This window comes from Panthera tigris, chromosome A3 (genome assembly GCF_018350195.1).
Source record: "Panthera tigris isolate Pti1 chromosome A3, P.tigris_Pti1_mat1.1, whole genome shotgun sequence".
Taxonomy (NCBI): Eukaryota; Metazoa; Chordata; class Mammalia; order Carnivora; family Felidae; genus Panthera; species Panthera tigris.
Window position 1 is genome coordinate 64,777,776 of NC_056662.1, and position 24,487 is coordinate 64,802,262.

General features: G+C 36.3%; 1 protein-coding gene across 6 annotated transcripts in view; it reads right to left on the reverse strand.

Annotated features, from left to right (window-relative positions):
• The window catches only part of SRBD1 (S1 RNA binding domain 1), a 199,460-nt gene that overhangs the window by 128,518 nt on the left and 46,455 nt on the right, over positions 1-24,487 (reverse strand). For all 6 annotated transcript variants that reach the window (XM_042981316.1, XM_007097854.2, XM_042981314.1 and 3 more), the window contains exons 11-14: positions 20,300-20,407; positions 15,550-15,707; positions 12,236-12,326; positions 11,399-11,506 (exon numbers count right to left, since the gene is read on the reverse strand). In XM_042981316.1, the coding sequence (XP_042837250.1) occupies positions 11,399-11,506; positions 12,236-12,326; positions 15,550-15,707; positions 20,300-20,407 (465 nt within the window). The remainder of the gene's footprint in view (positions 1-11,398; positions 11,507-12,235; positions 12,327-15,549; positions 15,708-20,299; positions 20,408-24,487) is intronic.

The window sequence follows — 24,487 nt, forward strand, 5'->3', positions numbered from 1 at the left end:
GCTAGCACTCTCTCTCTCTCTCTCTAAAGAATAAAAAAAAAATTATATAAAAAAATAGGTGAAGGGCAATAAAATCCTAGAATATCACAGTACATTTTCTCAAGCTATCAGTGTAGAGAGAAGTGAGACAAATATTCTATCACTCTAACTTGTCATTAAGCATAATAATCAAACTAATATCCAAAAAACACTTTTAGGCTCTCCCAAGTTTCAAGACTAAGTCATGCCTTTATCACTGCTATAAACTGAAGATGGAGAAGACCATATTTTTAAATACAAACAAATTGCTTTTACATTCCACATGGAAAGCAGAAATTATTGCACTAGTCAAAAGTAAATAATAGCAATTGGAGTGCCTGGGTGGCTCAGTTGGTTGAGTGTCCAACTTCAGTTCAGGTCATGATCTCATGGTTTGTGAGTTTGAGCCCCACGTTGGGCTCTGTGATGACAGCTCAGATCCTGGGGCCTGCTTCGGATTTTCTGTCTCCCTCTCTCTCTCTGCCCCTCCCCTGCTCGTGCTCTGTCTCTCTCTCTCTCTCAAAAATAAATAAACATTAAAAAAGATAAGTAAATAACAGTAACCACAGCAGTTTCTCCTCCATATAAAATAACTTCAACTTCACAACATAATGAGCTTTACATAGCTAGATAATCTTAAGTCACATAGCTAAGCTTATTGATTTGATGGAAAGCAAATATCCTTAAACCCAAACAAAACAAAAAAATAGGTCCAGGTGGTTCAGGGTATCTGCTACACGTTATTCTGACAGAATCCTCAACGGTCAGATTTGAAGGAAACTTTAAAATCATCCCACTGACGGGGCGCCTGGGAGGCTCAGTCGGTTAAGCGGCCGACTTCGGCTCAGGTCATGATCTTGCGGTCCGTGAGTTCGAGCCCCGCGTCGGGCTCTGTGCTGACAGCCCAGAGCCTGGAGCCTGTTTCAGATTCTGTGTCTCCCTCTCTCTGACCCTCCCCTGTTCATGCTCTGTCTCTCCCTGTCTCAAAAATAAATAAAATGTTAAAAAAAAAATTTTTTTTTTAAATCATCCCATTGAAATCTCTACTGAAAATTCCTTCGGGCATCACAAAAGTCACTTGTCCCTGTTCCAGTTCATCTTAGATTAGGTTCGACAACTGAAGTGTTTCAAAAACTTTTTTGATCCTGATCCTAATACACCTCAATATCCACAAACTTGAAAACCTTGACTAAATCAGTGAGTAGAATGTTAATACAATGTCTGTGGCAAGCCGCTAGAGACCTCACACCAGACATCAATTCAGTAGTTAATCAGTTCCTTTTGGGAGCCACGTAACCAAATCTCTATTTCTCTAGTTCCTCCATAAAAGTATCAAGAGACTATTCAAAGCTGTGCTGAGATCTAGCTGTGTCTACCAGTTCTACCCTTCCACACAGAAAATGAAACAGGATAAAGCCAAAATATTTTATTTATAAGCAACACACACTGATTTCCAGTGGATATACTCTATTGTCATTTCCTAAGTGCACATAAACCATCCTTTTCTGATTTCATAAAGGCCTTGCCTGACCAAGATCACACTCAACAGTCATTTGCATTATCTATCTGAATTCTCCTTTGGAACATTAAAACAACATCTGCCTCTCTCTAAGCTTCCACAGTTTCTCAATAATTAACCAACGGTGGCACCAAAATTTTATTCCCAAGTCCACCCAGAGCTCCAGGAAATATTTCATCTGAGCTGAAAGATGAAATAAGAAATGTGAACTCTCTTCCTGATGCCCTATTTTAGTTACATTTTGGTTTTCGTTGGTGATCCTTATCCTATCTTGTCAGCCACAAATCATTCTAACCTGCCAATCAAAAGAGGAGGTGAATAACTCTACTTTCTCATAGCCCCTGATGAGGAGGTGACATAATCTACAAGCAGTGGGATCTCTTGTCTCACTCTTTTTCCTAAGATAATCATTATAAATCTTTTCTGATACACTTAACGTTTGTGGGGAGGTAGTAAACAGAGGGATTCAGGCCTGAAGCTTTAGTCTTCCTGTACTATTTTTGGCAGATCGGTGATTCTTCTGTTACACACTCTTGGTTACTTACACTTTTTTCAGCTTTGTATTTGTCCTTTTGAAATATACAATGGACTCGTGCTCACTTCCGCAGCACATATACTGAAACATACAATGGACTCAAAACCTGCAGCCAACACACATAAACTGATTTAGTTCCCAGTCTTTTACTGGTGGTAAATCCCCTGGAAGTCAACATGCACTATTCGGAACATGATGGAATACATGAATTTTAAATCATATGATTAAACACACAGGGCTAAATCAAATACTAGATACTGGCAGATATCAAAAAATTAAGAAAAATGTGTGAGTGTAAAATTAAAATTGATCCAAACTTCATTTGGCAAAGAACCATTCTTGTGTAATGTAATTTACAGCCTTCTTCTAGAAAAGAAAAAAAAAAAATTATTCATAGAATGCCTCAACGGCATTCTATGCATTGAGATGAGCCGAAGTTGGTCACTTAACCGACTGAGCCACCCAGGCACCCCTGAAAGAGAACATTTCTTGAAGAAGACTGTTGGAATGCTGTGGCTTTTCTCCTGCTGCCTGAAAATCTGAAAATCTCACGGAGAGGAGTGTCCCACTCCCCCTGTGCCAGGTGAGAGGGGCCTCCCTGGGTCCAATATGTGAGTGTGACATTAGAAAGAGAACAGATGCAAACCACAAGCACAGGGGTAGGCGAGGGGATGCAAGGGGAGAGAAAGAGACAGAGAGAGAATAACAAAGGCAGAGATCTGTACCAGGGATAAGTTGCTGATCCCCCTTTTAGAGGAGACAAGGATGTATGAACCAAACAGGCCTGTAGAAGGAAGTGTTGGGGGGTGGGGTGCTCTAAAGAGATTCTGTCCAAGAGGACTGAGTAGCAAAGTGATTCAGACAACAGCAGTCTGCCTAAAACCCAGGACTGAAGAAGGGGGGTCAGGGTCAGCCTGAGAATATTATCTGCCAAGTCACAGCAATGACATTTCAAAGATCCTATTGGGAAAGATTTCAGGTAACAAAAATAAAAGTCAAGTTTTTAAAAAACACCCCATATAAATTACCAACTGCATGTGCGCCACCCAGAGGGCCCTATGCTCAAACTGCAACTGTCACCACTGTGTAGACTATTCACTTCTTCCCAACTCTGAACACTATACTTAAAGGAATCAGAAAATTCAGCTAGTGGGTTGAGAAGAAAGAAAACAATAACAAGGAGGGAAGAGTGAGGAAGCTAACCATGCCCCCTGCAAACCCCTAGGGTGAAGTGGTGCTTCCCAGAGTGAAACAGACATGACATGGAATTTAATGCCTATCAAGTTTGGAGGCTTGATTATTACACTAAAGAAGATATTTCAATTACTGAAGTGAGACTGTTCTCAGGACTGACAGAGCTGAGACCTATTATTTCAGCCAGGGATGAAAGAACTACTCCAAACATGAGTTGAGTGGGCATGGGAGGGAAAGAAGTAGTTGTTTTCTTCTTGCACCTTTACTGAGTCTATCTCATTCGATGACACGTTTACACGTGATAAATACTTGTGGAATGAATACACAAATAAAATATATAAAAATATTGATACCATTCTTGGTGAGATTACACATTATTTTTATTTTCCTCTTTGTATTTTCCTGGATTTTTCAAAATCTCTTTTAAGCATGCTTCAAAATATATACATACATATATATATATAATTGCCAGAGAACAATGTCACACACGTTTCAGTAGGCATTCATACCCAGAGTAAGCAAATAAAAGAAATAAGTAATTCTTAATTCAAAAGTGTAAACTGAGATGATTAAAAATGATGACTGAATTTTACCTTATGTTTTATGTCTTTCATGTCTGAAAACACCAAATTTTAAATTTAAAGTAGATTAAAAACAGAAAAGCAAGTGGAGGGGAGGCAAACAAAAATAGAAAATCAAGTTATAACCTTGTTTGCCAGTAATATGGAAGATCAGTCTCCTGGACCGATATTTTATTGAAAACAACAAAAAGTCCTAGATGTAATACATTTTCTTATTTAAAAAGTAAATTGGCAAGAAAGAAATACTCAAGCTAAAAAAAAGTGAAGTGAATGTGGGAACCTTGATTTCTGAAGCTGACATTCACCTGAGGGCAGGTGCTCAACCAGGTGAATTTTATTTTCCATCTTCAAGGTCTCACAGAGCTTCACACAACTAGAGGATTAAAATATAAAACCCAGGGTCCACCTACAATATATGTTAAGAAAAGACTCCCCCAACTACCCTTACACATATAAAACCCCCAGGTTAAACCCCCAGTATATATATATATATATATATATATATATATATATATGGTCCTAAAGGGTTAACCCCCAGTATAAGGGTCAAAGAAAAATAAGCTCACTAAACCCTACCCCCTGGATACTGTGCTAAAAAATGGACTATCTCAACCCTTGTCATAGGGGGAATCTCTGATGAGAACATGGAACAATAAGTCATCTCTCTAGTGTGCAGCCGAAATTCACAATACCTAGGTAGCCAGAAAAAAAATCTCAACCTGGGAATTTAAGTGATTCCAAACCAGTGGTGTCTACAGGAGCCTGACAGAAGTAAGTACAAATCCTCATTGAAGCATCTCCCCATCAATGCAGGCCTCGATGAATTCCCACAGATAAAGTTCCATGAAAATAGAAGTTTTCAATATAAATTAACCGAACAGAAAAGGAAACAAAACAGCAGAACCAGCAGTAAAAACAGATAGCAGAAATAGACTTTCAAGGATTGTCATTACTAGAATTATCACAGACTATAAAATAACAATGGTTAGTATGATTAAGGAAGTAAACGATAGATTTGAAAATATATTCAGGAATGACAAAAGACTATAAGAATGATCAAGCAGGTTTGAAAAAATACAGAGCTTCTAGAAATGAAAAATAGAACTGACAATAAAAATTACTACAGATGGCAGCCACACTTGTGGCGAGCATAGTATAATGTACAGAGTTGTTGAATCACTACATCCTAGACCTGAAAATAATGTAACATCATGTGTCAACTACACTAAAATAAAATAAAAAATTACATGAATGGATGTCAATTCTCCACAAATTAAATTGTAGAGCCAACTTAATCCCAATCAAAATCCCAGCAGGACCATTTGTAGAAAATGGAAAGCTAATTCTACAGTTTATGTAGAAGAACAAAGCCCTACGATAGCCAAAACAATTTTTAAAAAGAACAAAAGTGAAGGACTTACACTATGTAATTTCATGACTTGTTAGTGTTAAGATATATAGATCAATTAAACAGAATAGACTCCAGAAATACATTCACAGGTGTATGGTGAGCTGATTTCCAAGAAGGATGTCAAAGCGGTTCAATGGGGAAAGGAAAACCTTTCACAAATAGTACTGGAATAGTGCATAGTTATAGGCAAAAAAAAGAACTTTATACCATGTATAAAAATTAACTTTAAACAGGTTATGGACAAATCCCATACTACCCATGCCTGGAAATAAATACTGAAATTATGGCTGATAAGTTTTTACTAACAGGTTTAAAACTAAAGATACATCAAAGATCAAAAATAATCAATTGCCAAACAAAAGGAAGTGACTAAAATAAGGTGAAACCAAACAAGAGAATTAAAGACAAAAAAGGAGAAAGAGAAGGAGGAGAAAAATGAGGAAGGAGAAAGAAAGTAGGAAGGAGAAGACAGGAGGAAAAGAAAGAAATCAGATGGCTCTGTTTACAAAATACTACAGCTGGTCACAAAGGCCTTAAGAAAGAAAGGGAAAAATCAGCATCCATTCTTCTTTCAAAACTACTCTCAAGCTAATTTACAGCCTTCAACTCTTTGTTTTTGTTACCTAAGCTGATTAAGGTTCTCTGGTTAATTTTTAGTTTCTTTCTTAAAGAATAAAGCTTTAAAGCAACCATATAAGTAACTGAGAAAATAATGAGGTTTTATGTCTTCACAAAGAAAAGTCAAAACACTTAAAGAAAAATTAGGGAAATAAAAACTTGCACTTAAAAAAAAAAAAAACCTTGATATTCTTGGATATAGGAGAGGTTTAGGAAGATGGTGGCATAGGAGGACGCTGGGCTCACCTCGTCCTGCTGATCACTTAGATTCCACCTACACCTGCCTAAATAACCCAGAAAACCTCCAGAAGACTAGCAGAACGGATTCTCCGGATATAGGAGAGGTTCATATTTTCTACAAATACTAATAAGCTTTTTAATATTCTAGACGCAAGAATAATAAAAAACTCAAAAGCCATTAAGAAAAAAGACAGATACATCTTAAAAAATAAAATTTAGAATTCTATATGAAATAAGGTTTAAATTCTTAAATTTAAACACAAAATAGAGAAAACTACTTGTATAATTTGCAAAAACTGGGACAAATCAGGGGCGCCTGGGTGGCTAAGTCGGTTAAGTGTCCACCTTCAGCTCAGGTCACGATCTTGCAGTCCATGAGTTCGAGCCCTGCATCGAGCTCTGTGCTGATAGCTCAGAGTCTGGAGGCTGTTTCAGATTCTGTGTCCCCCTTCTCTCTCTGCCCCTCCCCCACTTATGCTGTCTCACTTTGTCTCTCAAAAAATTAGGACAAATCGATCAATAATTAATATATAAAAACATGTACAAAACATTATGAACAAGATGAAAACCTCCAAAAGAAAAAAAAATGAGCAAAGGACACATGCCATCCACACATACACAAAAAAATCCAGAAATGGCCAGTGAACATACAAAAATATATTTGACTTCATTAATAACACAAGTATATGCTAAATACTGTTATAAGCAGTTTATATATATATATTATATATACATTTATATTTATTATTATTTAACCATCACAACAGTTCTGTAAAATGGGTACTATTATCATCTCCTTTTATGGATGATGAAACTGAAAGGTTAGGTAATTTGTCCAAACTCACACAAGTAGTTAATAACCAGTGATGCTGGGATTTCAACTATGTAATTGAAACAAAAATGACAGAGCAAGCATGCACTGTACTAATACCCAAGGTCCCCGGAAAATGGGAACAGACACCCTAGGTAAGAGTATCAATTGGCAGAGTCACTCTAAAAGACAGCATGGCAATGAAGTTCAAAAGCCCTACAAATATTTGAAAATTTTCTCAAGCAATAATTCATACCACCCAAGACAGTGATTACATGGGGTGGAGGCACTCCACGGAAAAACACATAAGGAGCCTAAAAGCTGGGAACAAGGACATTCACTTTACTCATCTTTAAACTGTATACAGAGGTTCTATATTCTTTGGATATATTTCACAATAAGAAATCCTTTCTTTCCTTACCATTTTATCTGGACCTTTATATGGACTTGTGACATAAATGTTTTTAAGCAATGACATCCCAAATTAGCCAACACAATGAGAAGAAGGAGAAATAGCAGGGAAATAATCTCAGTAATAGACTCAGTTTGGTAATTAAGCATATTTCAGTTTAGGAGCAGTGGTCAGGTACATCTTTAAACCTGTACTCCATTTCTTAGAATGTATTGTAAAGAAATAAAGGATGTGTAGAGATCTAAGCACAAAAACATTTATTATAGCTTTACTGATAATGGTGATGATTAGAAAAAGCCAGCTGTCACACAATGAGGAATGTCTAAAATATAAGTTCAGGGGCGCCTGGGTAGCTCAGTCAGTTAAGCGGCCGACTTTGGCTCAGGTCATGATCTCGCGGTCCGTGAGTTCGAGCCCCGCGTCGGGCTCTGTGCTGACAGCCCAGAGCCTGGAGCCTGTTTCAGATTCTGTGTCTCCCTCTCTCTGACCCTCCCCTGTTCATGCTCTGTCTCTCCCTGTCTCAAAAATAAATAAACGTTAAAAAATAAATAAATAAATAAATAAATAAATAAAATAGAAGTTCATATAAGAGTTTATCTGTAGTAATTTTAAACGATTTTGTAAAGTCCATTTATTGGCATGCGAATATATTAAGTGGGAGAAATGTAAAACATGTACAGTGTGGGTTCCTTTTTATAACATACACACACAATCTAGAAAAATGCTCTAAAATATAAATAACAATTTTGCTAATAGAAAAACCTATCACTTATCTGTGTTTTCCAACGTGTGATAATAAATATTAAAATCTTTAAAGAAATGATGTTTGTTTTTTAATTTTAAGGCAAAAGATTTTCATTACCTTCAGTCTTAGGCATTTTTAACAAATGAGTTTAACCCTTCGAGGTTCAAGCTTTTCTCTGCATTTCAGTTAGACTCTGGAAGATACAACAACTCAAGCAACAAAATTGCGATTCCTTAAATTATATTTCTTTTCTATGAAATGGCTGACACACTACTGGAATGAAAGAAGAAGAAAGAAGTCTAATGTGTAGTTTATAGTACACTTCCAACTTTAAACATGTATAAGTAAGCCTTAGCATAGTTCTAATTAAGTTCTACAACTTAATTCCAGGGTTTTTTTTCCTCCTTTAGTAATTGGGATTTGAAGCTTTCAAAGACTTCCCCCATAGTATGTATAAATAGTAGAGTCTAAGATATTTTAAGAGTAGGGAGAGAAATGGGATAGGGAAGTTGGATGGATGGGTCAAAGTACATGGGGTTTATGAGTCAGGAGGTAAGTCACACAGTATGTTAACCTATGACAGATATGCCAAGGAAAAAGTATTGGAAAGAACAGATAAGAGAAAATATGCTGGTGGATGTGTTAGGAAAAGATTTTTCAGAATGAATAACTGACAGGATTATACTAATGCATATCAGATTATCTGTACAGGGGGTAGTAAAAATGACTGCGAAAGAAAGTATGGAAATTTCAACTTCAATATAGTCTGTAATGTAACTTCAAAGTGTTAGATGAGAAAATAGTGTTTTCTGTAGAGGCAAGGTGAACTGACAAAAAAATGAAATCAGCTGATTTTCCTAAAGCACTCACTATAAATTCTGATTAGGTATTTGCATTGTTTAAGGACTTCAAAACCACCTACTAAAATATTAGCAAACAGATTTACAGTACATAAAAAATACACTATGATTAAGTGGGGCTCAAATCAGAACTGCAAAGATGGTTCAAGTGTAAGAAATCTACTACTATAATTCAGCATAATGATAGACCAAAAGAGGAAAAAACACACACAATTACAGCAGAATTCTAAAGAAGCATAAACGTTCTTTCTTGATTTTTAAAACAATAAAAAAGGAATCAGTATTTTTCAACATGCATGAAAAAAAAAGATTTCCTTTAAGTGATTTTTGAGAAATATACAAAAGTCAGTATTAGACTTGAGGGAGGTGCTAGAAGCATTCTCATAAAAGTAAAGGAAGGAAAAAAAAGGGTCTAATATCATTACTAATATTTAATAGTTTTTCAAAGATATTGCATAGTACCATTAAACGAGCAGAAAATCAAAAGGTATAGAACTTGAAAGGGAATTCATCATCTTTTGCAAATGATATGACCATTTACCTAGAAATCCAAGAGAATCAACTAAAAAGCTAATTATAAACAATGAAAGAATTCTGTGCTATGGCTAGGGACAAAATTAACATAAAAAATGGTATTCTTTTATACAGAGATAAAGTAATGTAGTAAAATAATTCTTAATAGATACACAAAAGGAGATAAATACAAAAGAAAGTTTTAATATTTAATATACAAGATAATTATGAAGAAAACTTCAAAGTGTTACTGAAAGCAAAACTACTCCCCATTTTAAAGATGAAGTGAAGTGAAGCTCAGAGAGGCACAGGAAGTCTTCCTAACTTGCCTGGCCAGTAAATGGTGACAAAAAAGACAGACCTAGATTTGTCGGACTCCAAAATTCATCTTTTCCACGGCAAGATATTGCTGAAAGTTCAGTCAACGGATACTCCATAAGCAAAACCAGAAAAATTCAAGAAACCTTCACTATTTAATATTTTCAATGATTTGAAAGTTCTATTTATTTAAAAAAAATTTTTTTTATGTTTATTTACTTTTGAGCCAGAGACAAACAGCATGAGTGGGGGAGGGGAAGAGAATGAGGGAGACACAGAATCTGAAGCAGGCTGCAGGCTCTGAGCTGTCAGCACAGAGCCCAACACGGGGCTCGAACCCACGAACTGTGAGATAGTGATCTGAGCCGAAGTCAGACACTTAACCAACTGAGCCACTGAGGTGCCCTGAAAGTTCTATTTATAAGCACTTAAAATGTACCCAAGATATTTTTAGGAAAGTAACATGAACAAGTTACAGAAAAATCAGAGAAGCTGCCTGAAATAAACTGAATTAGCTCTATCAGGTCCTTGTATTAGGTTCTCAAAAGGACTAGATGTATATGCACACTTCCCAGGATAGGGAAGATCCCCAGTATTCCCCACACTACCCTGAACAAGAAGAGGGAGAGGGAAAAAAGCTGAGGTAGACATTTCAATCTGGTCCTTTCCTTGACCATGGCCCTGTGGTACCTACAGTTTGTCCCTGACTTCCTAATCCCCTTCGGTTACTCTGCATTTGTTTTCCTGACATCTTGATTACACTCTTGGCACGTGGAACGCTATACTAAATACGAGGCCCCCCCTCTTTTGGCCTATCTCCATGGATCCTAGAATTCTTCTCATGCTAGGTTTTGTTTGTTGGTCCTGTCAGTCACATACTCATCAGTTGTGACTTATAGTTAGTTATGATATTTCTCAAACAGGAGTGGAAAATGGTGCTCGTGCACTCTTCCCTAGATATCAGGTATAGTAATTCTCTTCTCTTGTAGAATTAAACTCTTAAGAACTTAATATTCTACTGTAGTTTGGAAAAGGTAAGCATGGCTACCTGAGGTACAAAGGGAAAGTAAGAAAACAATGGTGAACGAAAGTACAACTATTATAGTTCTAGGGGCAGGACTAGAGAAATGGGTGATGCGAATCCAAAGCTATTCAGAAGTTAACTAGATAACTATATGAAATGAAAGCCTGTGATGAAGACACAAATAAGAAAGGAATATCAGAAGTGCTCTGAATGTATAATACTTACCTTGGCTCTCAGTTCTGAAAACCAACAATTTATAGGCATCAGAACTTTGGGAGAAAAAAGCTAAGTTATCCACAGTCCTATGTACCAGTTAGTAGTTAATTAGAGCCCTCATGCAAGGTACAGCCTGGAAAACCCCATGAAAACAGGTAAGTCCTATATTGCTATTCCTGTGAGAGTTTTCAGGATACTGAAACTCAAATTTCTCTGAGAGACAGACACTTTACATTGTTCTGCAAAGCTCTCGTGAACAGCAAGACATGGTCTACAGGCAAAAAAGAGGCATATCATAAAAAGAGAAGAGAGAACTCATCACAGAAGGAACTACAGAAGTTCCCCTGTCCCTCAAAGAAAACAAACATTCCTAACATCCTTACCAGTAAACAACATCCAGTGGTGCAAAGTAATTTTTCATTATCAGGTCAGCAAAGTAAGCTTCTGTTTCCCGGCAGGCAGTTCCATTTCCAATCACCACTGTGCTGCAGCTTCAAGGGATAAACAAGATGAGAAATGGAATGAGCTCAAGGCATGCTTCTAAATCAATCAGGAGAAAACGTACAGAATGCACAAATACTATCATACGATGATCTTACTCTCTCCATTGTATCACAAGGGAGACACAGACTTAGGTAGAATTAAGGGCAATGCCACTGCATTTGCTATGGGAGGCAGTGGACAAATATTTCACTGTGACACAATTAAGAACAATCAGCTTACTTCCCATCTAGAAGGAACCAAATTTAGACATGGATAAGAAACTCTGGTACATTCCACGCCATAATGAAGACGTCATGCCTGAACTACGTGATATATTGTCAAGTAATCTCTGAAGCTTCAAACTACTATCATATCCATTCAAATCCTCAAGTCCATGAAAAAGAATGGAAGAGGAAAGAAGGCAGGAAGGACAGACGGACAGGAAGTGAGGGAGAGAGAGAGAAGGAGACAGAGGAAGCCCAAATAAAAGAAGTCAATGCTCACTTTTGCTCATATTACCACCTTTGTTTAGTGAAGGCGGCAGAGGAAGGGAGCAGTGTCCCTCCTGAGTCTCCAAATGTAGAGTTCTCCAGCAATTTGCCCCAGCATTGTTTTACATGGTTCCTTCTCTCTCACCAAGGCACTTCCCTTAATCCCTCCCTCCAAATTAGAAGCGTCAAAGGTATCTCTGATTGGCTGAGACAGTGAAGTACTCAAAATGTTACTTATTTTCATACTTGAAATTCAGCAAAAGCCTCTTTATTTTCTCTGCCTCTCGGAAGCCTTGTCCACAATGCAAGTAAACCACATCAGTATGAAGTATCTGACCTTAGAAAAAATGAAAATAAGAAGACAGTTTGTAACAAATTACAAAACATAACACACAGATGATCTGATTGAGCAATCTGAACCAAAAAAGAGAACTGCTTTGTCTTTTAAAATGCTGCATGAATCATTCATATTCACTAAACTGAATTTTCCCAAAGTACTCTAAAATTTTCTTACTTCCAAAGTTACAAGGACACTACTTTGCTATTTATTATTATTAACAAAATCATTAGATTAAATGTCATGATGCCTAAAAGAGAAATGGTTTTTAACAACACCTAATACCAAGCTAACATTTACTGAATATTAACTATGTGCCAGGCAATGTTGTGATACTATTCTATTTCTTCTTTTGGGTTACAGATATGTGAATTTCTTTACCTTGTATAAACAGATATGTGAATTTCTTTACCTTGTATAATTCTTTCAGCTGCATATTTATGACTTGTGTGCTTCTCTATATTATATTTCAGTGAAAAATATATTTGATGGTAATGACCTCAAGAACAGAAATAATGAACTAAGTGACCAATTTAGAATGTTATGAAAAAAACAACAAAATCTCAAAGAAAGCAGAAGGAAAGCAATGATAAAGTTAAAAACAGAAATTAATGAAACAGAAAAAAATATATATAATAGAGGGGATTGGTGAAGTTTAAAGTTAAAAATCACTTGAGAAAAACACATACTTTTAGCAATACCTATCAAGAGAAAGAATGAAGACACAAATAACTTAAAAAAAAAGTTAGATACAAATAAATCATATTAGTAATGAGAAGAGGATATTACTGGAGCTTCAGCACACATTAAAAAGATACAGACTATGATAATCAACTTCATGTTAATTCAGATTAAATGATACAATGGATAAATTCTTGGAAATGTCTTACCAAAACAGATTGAAAATATATACATACATATATACGTGTGGGAGTGTATATGGTATTTTTAAAGTCATCTTACAAGTAGTACAAATAATATCATGTCCAAACACAAATACATATGTTATCTCAACAGATGCAGGAAAAAACACTAATAAAATATACTTCCCATTTACTGTAAAAATGTACACCATAAAAAAAAAACAGACCAAGTAGAACTGCAAAATGAAAAACCCATGACTATATCTATAACAAAGCATCTCCAGAAAACCAAAGGATGATCAATTGGGAATAACATAACTATCAAGGCCGACATGTATGGGCATTTCTGTGGGAGCAAGAAGAAAGAAGCAATGAAGTATCTCATGGACCAAAAATATCAAAAAGCACTTCCCTGGGAAAAAGACCTTTGCACACTCTTAATTTATAGGTCAGTATAAAGGTTGCCCATTGAGTTCAGGCAGGATTGGAAAACCTTGCTCTCTATGAACTCTTGAAACAAACAAGCAGAATATGCTTTTCAAGACAAAAACCCCAACTGAGGACAAACTGTTGAGAATCATATCCACACTGAGCAAGGCAAGGATAAAAGGGGCAAAGGAAAAGGGAGTGAAAGTCCCAGTAAAAGGGAGGAAAGCACTGGGAAAACAGACTCCAGAAAGTAGAAGACCATCTCTTTATTCATATAGATACAGAGGAGCTTTTCCCCCACAATAATTTTGGGAAAAAAATAAGTGACAGTTCTAGAGATATACTGTTAGAAAACCTTTCCTGGTGTTCTATCCTAAAAGTTGGAGAAAATGAATTTTATATAAAACTGACCAACAGAAAAGGATCACAATTAAATGCCATATAGAATGATTATTTTTTAAAAACAGGAAATTAAAAAGAGGACACAGAAAGATGTGTCCACAAAACAGAGAAAAATGGTAACCTAATATAGAAGAATGATCTACAAAAAAATCATAAAAAAAGAATAACATAAATCAGAATTAAAAAACCCCAGAAATGAGAATTCAAAAGTGAATTAGCATAAAAGAAAAAGTTATTTTAGAAAGAAAAAACAAAACCAAAAGAAACACAAGAATAAATATAACAGGATATAATAATATCCTTTTATATATATATTACATGTAATCTATAATAGCATATAATAATATAAATAAATAAGAGAACCATAAGGTATAAGAAAAATATAAAAGTTAAAAAAAATTTAAAGTGAAGTTCACTATAGAACTGAAATGAATTTTTGTAAGCACCAAATGAAAATTCCAAAACTTAAAAACATAGAAATTTAAATAACGAACTCAATAGATAGCTTTAATTGCAGATCAGACATACAATAAAACATAATTAATATAAAGACAAACAATAGAAAATAGAAGAATGAAAAACAGAAGAAGTTGAAAGATCTAATATGCATGTAGCTGGAATCCCAGAAAGAAATGCAAAAAGCTCTACAAGCCCCAAGCCAAATTCATGCAAAAAACCCAGCAAAAAACAAAACAAAACAACAACAAACACACACACACACACACACACACACACACACACACACACACACACAACTAAGCACATCATAAGAAAATCTCTGAAAACCAAAGAAAATCTTAGCAGTCAGAGGAAAAAAAATAGCATTACCTTCAGAGGAGCAATAATAAGATTTTTGGTTGATTTTTCATTCTCAACAAAAAGTATAGTAGCCAGAGGTGGGAAAAAACACCAACAAAAAATGAAATGACACCTTTAACGTACTGAAAGTAACACCAATCCCGAATTCTATACCCAGCAAAAATATCCTTCAAAAACAAGGGCAAATCAGAAATATTTTAGACAAAAACTGACACAATTTGTCACCAGCTGACCCCACACTAAATTTAACAAGTTAGAGTGTCAGGCAGAAAGAAAATGATCTCAAATAATAACACAGAAATGCAGTAAGAAATAAAGAGCAACAGAAAAAGTAGAGAGTAAGGGAAAAAATGCTGGGCAAAACAAAAATTTCTGGTATTAAAATATATACAGAGTTAAAATGCATCATATATAAATACACTACAATAAACAGAAGTTGTTAGAGGATAGTTATTAAAGATTGAGTCTAGTTAATCCTCAATATCTCCACTGTGACATAGGAAAGTTCATAAATGATAGTAGTATGTTGAGACTTTTGGTCACCAAAGAAGACAAATATGAAGTTTGATTTTCTAGTTTCCATATATGTGAGACAACCATTTTCTAAGCCTCAAAAATTAACATAATTTCCAAACCCTCACAACATATACCATGTAAAAGTTATGACCAGCCAACCAACTTTTATTTGAAAAGCTGAAAGATGTGCTTACTGGTAGGAGAAATTATAGCCAATTTGCAACCATGTTTGTAACCAGGATCCACCCCCATCAGGGTGCGCCCTGGAACAGGACTTGTTAAAAGGAGCTGACGAAGGTTCCGTCCAAACATCATTACTGATTCCTTCTCTGCATCTGATGTTAGTTTGGCCCTTTAGAAACCGAAAAATAAAAGGAAAAAGAACGGATTTAGTTTTTCATTCACCCAAAGTCTCTTCCTGAAAAAGAACAAAATTCATTCCACTTATTCTTCACAGGAATACTTATTGTAACAAAATAAAGGAGGGGCACCTAGGTAGCTCAATCAGTTAAGTGACAGACTCTTGATTTAGGTTCAGGTCATGATGTCAGGATCGTGGGATCAAGCCCCATGTCAGGCTCTGCGCTAAGCATGGAACCTGCTTAAGATTCTCTCCTTCTCCCTCTGTCCCTCCTCTGCTCCTCCTCTCTCTCTCTCAAAAAAAAATAAAGAATAAATAAAAAATAAAGGAAAAAAACATCATATATAAAATTATACTATGAGTCGATTTTTGCTAACTGCAGTAATACATGGAACCACAAATAATTCTGAAGCAAATCTGAGGAGTTTGTCATGCCTATATTCCTTCTCTATCTGCTCTATGCAAAAATCTATATCTATAAATATCTGTGTATGTGAGAGAAATAGAGCATATAAAGACTTGGACATCACATAGAATGTCAAGTTAAAGCTTACCAGCTGATTAAATATACAAACACAAAATTAGTTTTTGTTTTAATTTTTTTGTAACATTTCTTTATTTTTAGAAAGAGAGAGACAGAGTGTGAGCAAAGGAGAAACAGAGAGGAGAAACAGAACTTGAAGCAGGCTCCAGGGTTTGAACTGTTAGCACAAAGCCCGAAGCAGGGCTCGAACTCACAAACTGCAAGATCATGATCTGAATCAAAGTTGGACGCTTAACTGACTGAGCCACCCAGGTGCCCACAAACACAAAATTAGTGATAAATTATCAAATCCTAAGTAATCTCTTCTATCAACACTTAAACTTTTACACTTTTATCTGTACGAATCTGAGTATCTAATCATTCAATTCCATTCCCCACACTGAGTCCCCACCCTGTCATTCTCACAGAGATGTGACATGATCAAGGATACCAGTAAGCAGTCCAGAATCTTGCCTCATGTACATAACTTCCCAGCTTACTCCAAAGAAGTTAGTAAGAGTCTAATTTTAAAGCTTTTTCTAGGATAAAATATATATGTCCACGATGGACTTAAAAGTCCACTGGAAACTAAGTTTTCAACACCATTCATCTTAACAAAAGCCCTGAACATTATCATGTCCTGAAATTCTTAATGAATTTTGTAATAAGACATAACAAGCATGTCTTCGCCATTAGACTAGGTTAAGAAATTTATGCCACGGCCACAAGAAAAGAGTACAAAAGCCACTCAAAGTACATTTCATATCAGTGCTGAGGTACAATTATCTACATATCCAAAGGCACACACAGCTGCCTGGGTGGCTTAGTCGGTTAAGTGTCTGACTTCAGCTCAGGTCAAGATCTCATGGTTTGTGGGTTCAAGCGCTGTGTCAGGCTCTGTACTGACAACTCAGAGCCTGGAGCCCACTCTGGATTCTGTGTCTCCCTTTCTCTCTGCCCCTTCCCCACTGGTGCACTGTGTCTGTCTGTCTCTCTCTCTCTCAAAAATGAATAAACATTAAAAAATGAAAAAAACATTTGAAGACACAGCTAACTAATTTCTGCTTTTCTGTCTTGAGTCTTTTTTTTTTTTTTTTAGAGAGAGAAAGAGAAAGAGCACATGCACATTTGTGCGTGAGTGGGGGAGGGCAGGAGAGACAGGGAGGTTTTTTTTTTAAATTTTTTTCAATGTTTATTTATTTTTGAAGGAGAGAGAGAGATAGAGCATGAGCAGAGGAGGAGCAGAGACAGAGGGAGACACAGAATCTGAAGCAGGTTCTAGGCTCTGAGCTGTCAGCACAGAGCCTGACATGAGGCTTGAACTCACACAACAGTGAGATCATGACCTGAGCCAAAGTCAGCCACTTAACCAACTGAGCCACCCAGGCACCCCTTGAGAGAGAGAGAATCCTAGGCAGGCTCCAAGTCCAGCAAGGAGCCCAATGTGGGGCTCAATCTCACCACTGTCATATCAGGACCTGTGCTAAAATCAAGAGTCAGATGCTGAACCACCTGAGCCACCCAGGTGCCCCTAAACTGGAGAACTTTCTCAGGTGAATTAAGAATACTAATAGAAAAAAAAAAAAAAAAAAAAAAGAATACTAATAGAGTAATAAGAAAACAATGGTAGAGAGAGTGGATGGAAGACATAGAGGAAGTGTTCCAAGCGATGGAAAACCAACTAATTTCATATGCTAAGGTAAAAAGAAATACCAAGATATAAGTCAAAACAAAATCCAACCACAAAGGGTTAGGCATGTTCTTCTGAAGAGCCTGGATTTAATCCTAGAGACAAAGAAGAGCCATTGAAGAATTTTAAGTAGAAGAGCATGAAATAATCAGATAAGAGTTTTAGGATGGCAAAGTGAAATGTGTTATTGCAAAACAAAGACAGAGATCATCTATGACCCTAGAAGACTAATCCAGACAACTAATTATGATGTCCTGAACTAAAACCGTAACCACAGAGAATAAGAGGAGGCGAAATTCAAGGTATGATAAAGGATGGATGGGAGAATAGACAGTACTTGGTAACTGACAATGCAGGACTGATGAAAGAGATAGGTGTGAAAAATGACACATGGATGAATAATCTTGATATTTGCAGAAATAAGAAATCCAAAGTAGACTGCCTTATATATATATATACATATATATATATAGTCAACTGAACTGAATGTATATGTTCATGATTATCTCTAGGTAGTGAAATTTTGTGAGCTTTTTTCTTTATGTTTTACTAATTCTTTCAATTTTTCTACATTAGGACAAATTTCTTTTTAATTAGAGAATCAAGTTAATTTTCCTTAAAGAAAAATCAATTGGGAGTTTTCTCCCTCAATTGCTGTTCAGGTAATTACAAGTATTTCTATCAAGAGACACATCTGCAGACAATGTCTGCAAACCAACTTACAGACTAAAATAAGATACATATTTTTTTTAACCACAGCCATTTTAGAAAAAGAGAAGAAAAGTGGTCTTGCTTGCCCACTGCTAATATAAGTCAAAGAAGGGTTATACATTAACACACCCACACCTAAATGGCTTACATTAAATCTCAGTGAAATCATTCCATAGGCAGTAAAGCTACTCAAATCAAATGTATGCAAAAATGTCAAAAGCACTACTGGACATTTCATGCAATATGAAAAAACAAGATAAAGAAAAAATATATAAAAGGAAATAAAATTTTGAATAAAGTAATTTTCTTTTTCCTTCATTATAAACAAAATCCCTTATTTAAAAATTTTATGCCCTAGCACTCAAAAGCAAGAGATGGTACCTCACACAGACTTGAAATGAAATAGGATTCAAACCGAAACAATATTGTTAAGGGACAACTGAGCTATGAAGGATGAATCAAGAAAATGCATGATTTTGATAAAAAGAAGCTGGTTAAAAAAGCTGTGTGTCTTTTTCAATAGTACCTCCTCAAACCCCACTCTTTAATGTTTGTTTATTTTTGAGACAATGTGAGAGACAGAGTGCAAGCAGCAGAGGAGCAGACAGAGGGAGACACAGAATCTGAAGCGGGCTCCAGGCTCCGAGCTGTCAGCCCAGAGCCCAATGCGGGGCTCGAACTCACAAACCATGAGATCATGACCTGAGCCGAAGTCGGACGCTTAACCAACTGAGCCACTCAGGCGCCCCTCCTCAAACCCTGCTCATAACACCTCCAAAGTCAATGGCCAAGTCCAGTAAAAGAAAAACAGCCAAACATTATAAAGGTTGCTATCAATTCTAGTGAGCTTGAAGAGATGGCTGGAAATCTACTCTCAAGTAATCCTTGCTGAAACCCATAAAAGAGAATGAAGAAAAGTCTAAAGCACATAGGAAGGAATATAGAAGGGAATGGCGGGTTTGAAGACTGACTACAAAGGCAAGAGAGAAGCAGGAAAGAGGGTTTTGCCTCCCACAACTTCTTTCCGTCTCCTCCCCGACAAAAACTCACAATCTGCACCTTAGCTCTTCCGCAGTTCTTTGTAACTCTTAGTCCTTCTGCTAGTCCACTTAGATGGTCACTTTAATCATCTCCTCTAATATTCACTCATCATTGCTGATAATATTCACCCAAATAACTCCCAGTTGGGAGTTAAAAACGTATATATTAGCCTTCTCTCTTCATAGTAAGAAATGCATCATGTGCTCCATGGATTTCCTTATGGTGTCTTTGGTTCTCTTATCTCCAAAAACCGCTTCCAATTAAATTCTTCATTAACTTCTTGGTTTATTATTCCCAAGTCAAATCTCTCATCAATAAAACCATTTGCTTGTCTTGGCTGTCGAAGTGCAAAACTGGTATTGTAAGACTGGAAGGGGTATACATTAAGTGGTCAAGATTTGAAAAGTATGTTGTAACTAAGAGTTACGTTTTGTGATCTATGCATGTGACTGCCTCTACAGATTGAAACTGAGACTTAACTATAATTACTTTGTGATTCTGACTCAGTTCTTTGGACTGGTTAGTGGATCAACAAATATTTACTTCATGCTTTAATGGTAATGTATGTATTACCATACATAATAATAAATGGTATATAAAATTAAATAAGATACATACCTGAACTCTCTACAGAGGAGAGGATAAATAAGGCGTTTAAAAGAATCATCCAGTGAACTGTGTAAGATCTTCATTAACTCCGGCCTTGCAAAGCCACGTGGTCTCCACCTGCAAAAAAGAAAAGCCTACACTAAAACTGATGTAACAATAACAAGACCATGAAAGGGCTCCTGGAAGAGGGGAGAGGAAGTGGAACAGAAGAGGGGGAAAACTTTATCGAAGCCAAAGTAACATAATCTGTGAGGAAAGACTGTGATGTCTGGAAATTATTACTATGACATCTGGAGTTCTTATTTTTAAAAACCTGGTAACCACAGCCACACATAAAACTTAAAGGAGGAAAAAACTTTCTTATTCTGGGAAGAGTCTCCCGAAGCATTATTAATAATGGTGAAAACATTAAGATATAAAAAAGTCACCAGAAAAAAAAAAAGTCACCAGAAAATGACTAATGCACTGCTGTGAACTGAATTATGTCCCCTAAAATTAATATATTGAAGTTCTAACCCCCAGTGAGATGTTATTTGGAGATAGGGCCTTTGGGAGATAATTAGGTTTAAATACAGTCGTGAGAGTAAGGGCCCTCATGATGGCATTAGTGCCTTGAAAGAAAAGATATCAGAGAGCCTGCCCTCTCTCCATCCCTCTCTCTCCCAGTCAGGTGAGGACACAGTGAGAAGGCAGCAGTCTACAAGCCGAGAAGAGGGTTCTCACCAGAAACCAAATCAGCCTGCACCTTGACTTTACAGTGTCCGGAACTGGGAGAAAATAAATTTCTGTTCTTTAAGCCACCTAGTCTATGGTATTTTGTTATGGCATCAAAGCTAAGACAAACATGTATCCTCTTTGCCCATTTCTTTATCTCTTCCTGAGAGAGTAGACTGAGCAAAGGACAAACTCTGTTTTAACTCTTGCCTCTTGCCATTCCTGAGTAGAACTCACTCTACTCCTCAGGCTGTAGTGCTCTACCATGCAGTGTATCTGCACACATGCTGATGGATATAAATGTCAGTGGACACTGGATAGAGAACAATAAGAGAAAAGCATAAGCTAAAAAGGACAGATTCAGCCTTACCCCTTCTGTGTTTCCATCCATCTAGAGTATCTCTGCCCTTGCCCTTCAATGACTCTTAAATATAAACCACTAATAAATATTTACTTTATAAATAATAATAAAATAAACCATTAATATACCTTAGGGACACTGTCATCTCCCTTACTTATCTCAGGTAGGAAATTAACTAAACTTCAGTGAATAAACATTCAAGAATCAATTATATAGTATACCAAAGATTTCATAATAACTAATTGAATCCCTTCCATAGAAGATTATTATCTGAGTAGCATATAGTTTTGTTTTTTAATTTAAATGAAAGTGCTTTCAGGACATACATCTTTCCACACAAATCTCTGTAACTCTCTACTGTCACCTTTATCTGAGGGCATGAGGGGTAGGGAGGAGTAGGATATGAATTGGATACACATAATTAATATTAAAATTAATATTATTATTACTGTTATTATTAATTTGGAGAGCCCAATGTCAAGAAAGATGTCCCAGAAGAAGCATCTGAGATGGGTTTTGAAAAAATTAACTGTGCTTTATCAAACAAGACCCAGAAAGAAAAGCATACTGGTAAGAAACCATAGCATATGAAAAAGCACAGAGGCATGAAAGCACATGATGAGTCTAAGTGACTACAAGTAGATTAGTACTGCTAGAGCATAACTGCCAGGAGCAGGTGGGGGGGTAGAGGGGGCTAGAAAACATGGCAGAGCCCAGATCACTAAGCGTCTTATACATCATGCTATGGAGCTTGGCAAGTTAGGAGAGAACACAGTCCTGGGTCATGAGACAATAAGATAGGAAGACAGTCCTTAGAGGCAGGAAGGCCCTAAAGGAGAGATTTTTTTAGATGTATGTACCTGATATCTGCTGGGGATCATTCCCTTTAAGGCCAAACCAAGGTTTCCCCATTGCAAGTAGGAAGAAACCAGAAATCCTTAACATTGCCTATCTGATCCTTCTGGAAGCCTCAACAGTCTTCCTTAAACCTTATCTCTTGCCTCCACATCTACTCTGGTTTCCTTCCAAATAATTCCCTATACTGAGCCAGAGTGATCTTAAAATGCAAACTGATCATTATGATAATCCTCTGTTTAAACCTTTTATTGGCTTTCCATTACCCTTAAGATAAAGAAGAACAAAGTCCTTCCCTGTCTAGAAGGCTAGGTATGATCGATCCGGCCCATGCCTACAAGTCAATCGTCATTTCATGTTGCTTTTTGTTCCTCTCCTTCTGTCTCTGACCTACATATGCATGCAACCCAGACTCCATTACGGTTCCCTGTTACAGACTCATGAAACACTGCAGTTCTCCTTTATAACCTCAGCATACCCTTAACCATTTGTCAAGATCTTCTCCATTAAACTATATTGTCACCAAGGACAAAGAGCGTATTTATCTGTAGCATAAGGCTACAGGTGGATCTCCAGCATCTAGCATATAACCTGAATGGATGAATACATGAGAGAGGTGGAAGGTGAAAGAAGAAGGGGCATAGAGAATAAACAAAACAGAAGAGGATGAAGAAGGAAAGATTTGAGTAAGCATCTCCAGTCATTCAAATGTGTTTTAAAAAAAGAAAACAATTCCCTGAGAATGTTTCTTTGGTTCCCAGAGAAATAATTTAGCTAGCTCTTGTTTTGGGTCTTTACTTCCCATAGAAGTGTTTCTTCAATTATCTATATACAGAGAAACTTCTAGAATGTAACTGAAACATATCACTATACCATAGTAAAGTATTATAGTATAGGTTAAATAATACTACCAATTATTCAATTGAGGAAGAATTGAATAAAATAAAATATAGATGAGCCAAGAAAAACCATTTAAATCACTGTAAGGAAACCACTCCTTAACATCTACTCAGTATGAAGATAATAGGCTAAAACCATAACTAATACTTCCTTAACTGATACTGAGTATTATGAATATTCATAGGAAAATAAGATAGGTGTTGTCCCCCTATTTATAAAAGATATTTCTAAAAAGGAAATATGCACAATAATCCCACTACTTTGTAATAACAGATACCACTGAAGGCTACACAATTAAATGGACTATCATTTACTTCTCTCAAACATGTGAAAAAGGTATTACTTATCATTTAGACAATAATGAAACTGAGAAAGAAATAACATGCTCATAGTCACAAGGGTAAGAAGTAATATAACTGGAATTCAAACTCAGATATATTTGCTTCTTAGAATTTTGGGGTTTTTTGTTTTGTTTTTAAATGTTTACTTATTTACATTTGAGAGAGAGAGAGCCGAGCGGGAGAGGGGCAGAGAAAGAGGGATAGAGAGAATCCCAATCCGCACCATCAGCACAGACCCCGATGCGGGGCTCAGTCCCACGAACCATGAGACTGTGACCTGAGCCAAAATCAGGAGTCAGACGCTTAACAACTGAGCCACCCAGGGGCCTCAAGATTTTGTTCTTTCTATGCAACTATCTCAGAGTTTCATCATATTTTAAATTAAAATTATCTAATTTCTTCACACTACTGTTTAAATCTATGATTTCTTTTAGGTATTTACTTCCTTTTTATTTTTAATGAAATTTATTTGTTTACAAAGAAAATAAACATTCACTAAAAAAACACCTACAAAATCCACAAGAGAGTATACAACAGAAAATTAAAATCTCACACCAGAGCTATGGAATAGATCATTTGTATTTTTCCAAAAAATGTTCTTACACACAGACATTTTTTGCCATTAATGAAACCATACTATAAATACTAATTATAAGCTGTCTTTTTAACCCAGTAAGACATGTTTGTATCTCAAGTTCAGCTCTATCTCAACTTTTCAAGATGGCTGCACAGAATTCCATGTATGGCTATAACATAATTAGCTTACACAATTTACCTACTGAGTAACATTGAGATAGACATTTCACTTCATGAGTCCTTGGTTAGCATTATTTGGTCATTAAGCAAGTTAATCCTTCATGGAACTGGTTTTTGGCAAAGCGGCTTCCAATGAATTGATGAAAGTACTATGTTGGATGAGAGAGCTAATTTCTAAAGTACACAGTACTGGTTCCTCTCAAAGAAAAATTCATCCGACTCTTCAAATAGCTTTCCCAGCAATCTCCCTAACTTAAGGTTACACAGAAT